The sequence below is a fragment of the Lottia gigantea genome (assembly GCF_000327385.1).
Source record: "Lottia gigantea unplaced genomic scaffold LOTGIsca_262, whole genome shotgun sequence".
NCBI lineage: Eukaryota > Metazoa > Mollusca > Gastropoda > Lottiidae > Lottia > Lottia gigantea.
Window position 1 is genome coordinate 1,074 of NW_008708806.1, and position 1,677 is coordinate 2,750.

The 1,677-nt window shown below is 47.8% G+C and overlaps 1 protein-coding gene across 1 annotated transcript in view; it reads right to left on the reverse strand.

The window, feature by feature from the left end:
- Nucleotides 1-5: 5 nt before the first annotated feature.
- LOTGIDRAFT_175268 (hypothetical protein) overlaps nucleotides 6-1,677 on the reverse strand; it is a gene marked incomplete at both ends in the record, with an annotated part of 22,321 nt that continues 20,649 nt past the window's right edge. Inside the window, one exon of the mRNA XM_009056130.1 lies at nucleotides 6-588. Coding sequence (XP_009054378.1) covers nucleotides 6-588 — 583 coding nt within the window. The remainder of the gene's footprint in view (nucleotides 589-1,677) is intronic.

Below are 1,677 nucleotides of genomic sequence, written 5' to 3' on the forward strand. Positions count from 1 at the left end.
CTTACTAATGTGAGATCGAGATGCGAACCAAGAGGAGCAATTGCACCAACATAAGTAATGCTACCATCATTTATGCTAACCAGGTCATTGGCCTCAATGAACTCAGCAACTTGTCTACCATTAGTGTCAGTTGTTGGCGAGCCCCACAATACGTGTTTGGCGTTAAAATCACCAAGCACAATATTGTCGGTCCCGGGCAACTGATCGTAAACATACTGATATTCACTGAATCGTTGAGGTTTGCCTTTGACTTCGGGTCGATAAATATTAACGATAGAAAAAACCTTTGACTTGTCGGTAAAGGATACCGCCTGTGCCTCCAGAGGAGCGATGGTTTTCAGAGGAACCTCACTATGGGATATACCATTTTTGATGTAGATGGCCAGACCCCCACCACTTCGATGGTTGAGAGCATTAGGTCTGTTTAATCTGATCAAAGTATAATCATTGATGATAGGGTCTTTATTCCTTGAACCGAGCTTGGACTCTTGGAGAAAAACGGCATCATACTGCTTCCTTTGTAGTAGCTGTACCAGTTGGGTCTTTCGTTCAGGTACGTTCAAACCATTGATGTTCAGCTGTATGAACCTGAAATTGAATGTAAAATAATTAATGACTTTTTAGTTCAGTATGGTTTTAGCATGGGGTTTGGGGTGCCGTAAAAACCTCTACGTCCATTTCCGTTACTGAGCCAGTGGGCAGTGGTCTAGCTAGCGAAGTGCTTCTAGAGCGCTCAGTCACGGGTCTGGAGCCTGTACTTCTGCAGATGCTCCTTGACTGACGAGGTTGGCCACTCGTGGATACCGCCTTTACTTTTCTTGGCGTTTCCACTGATTGACCCACTACGTCAGTCTTCGGAACATCCGTGCTGGATCTCTTCCTCTTTGGTTTGGTATCCTTATTTGGTGGTTGTAGATTCGTGACATTGTCGGCACATACTCTTGATACTGCGTCCATAACGTCCTTTGGATTGATTTCACCAGCCTTGGATCTGGAACTAATTGCTACTGCAACCAACCTTCAACAGAAATCAAAAAATTTAGATTCGTCCTTGAACTCCGGCGTGAATCCTTTCGGAGTTTGAGCCGGGGCGGGTTTGGGGCATTCGACCACGGGCTTGGGGGCAGCGGGCACCGTGTTGGCCGAGACGTGATGGCGAGCTTCTTGGGAGGATACCTTGTAGGTGTGTTGTATCCTTATTTCCGCTCTTCTCGACAGGAACGAAGGGCACTGTGCGGAGTTGCTGGAGTGGTTATCACTCCGACAATTCACACACCGTACCTTCTTGGATTTACACAGCTTGGTGCTGTGCCCCTCTCCACACTTTTCGCAGCAAACTTTGCTGCGGCAGAACTTCTCTAGGTGACCCAACTTCTGGCACTTCTGGCATCTTCGTACCTTTGGGATGTAAGGGTGGAGCTGCTACCTGGAATAAAGAAGGGGAAGAGGACCATTAGGTACTTTCCCGCTTGCAAATGTTAATTGGACAGTCCTGACGGACTTGCCCTCCCGAGGTTTGTAGAGGTATAAACCCTCTACAGCGTGATTGTGGAGCTTAAGATCCTCCAGCAATTCACCCTCGGAGTACTCGGAGGGGACACCATAAATGACGACCCGTTCCGTCTTGTTGAAGGTGGACATGGCCGAGTCCACCTTCATCCCACACAGTGCGGTTTG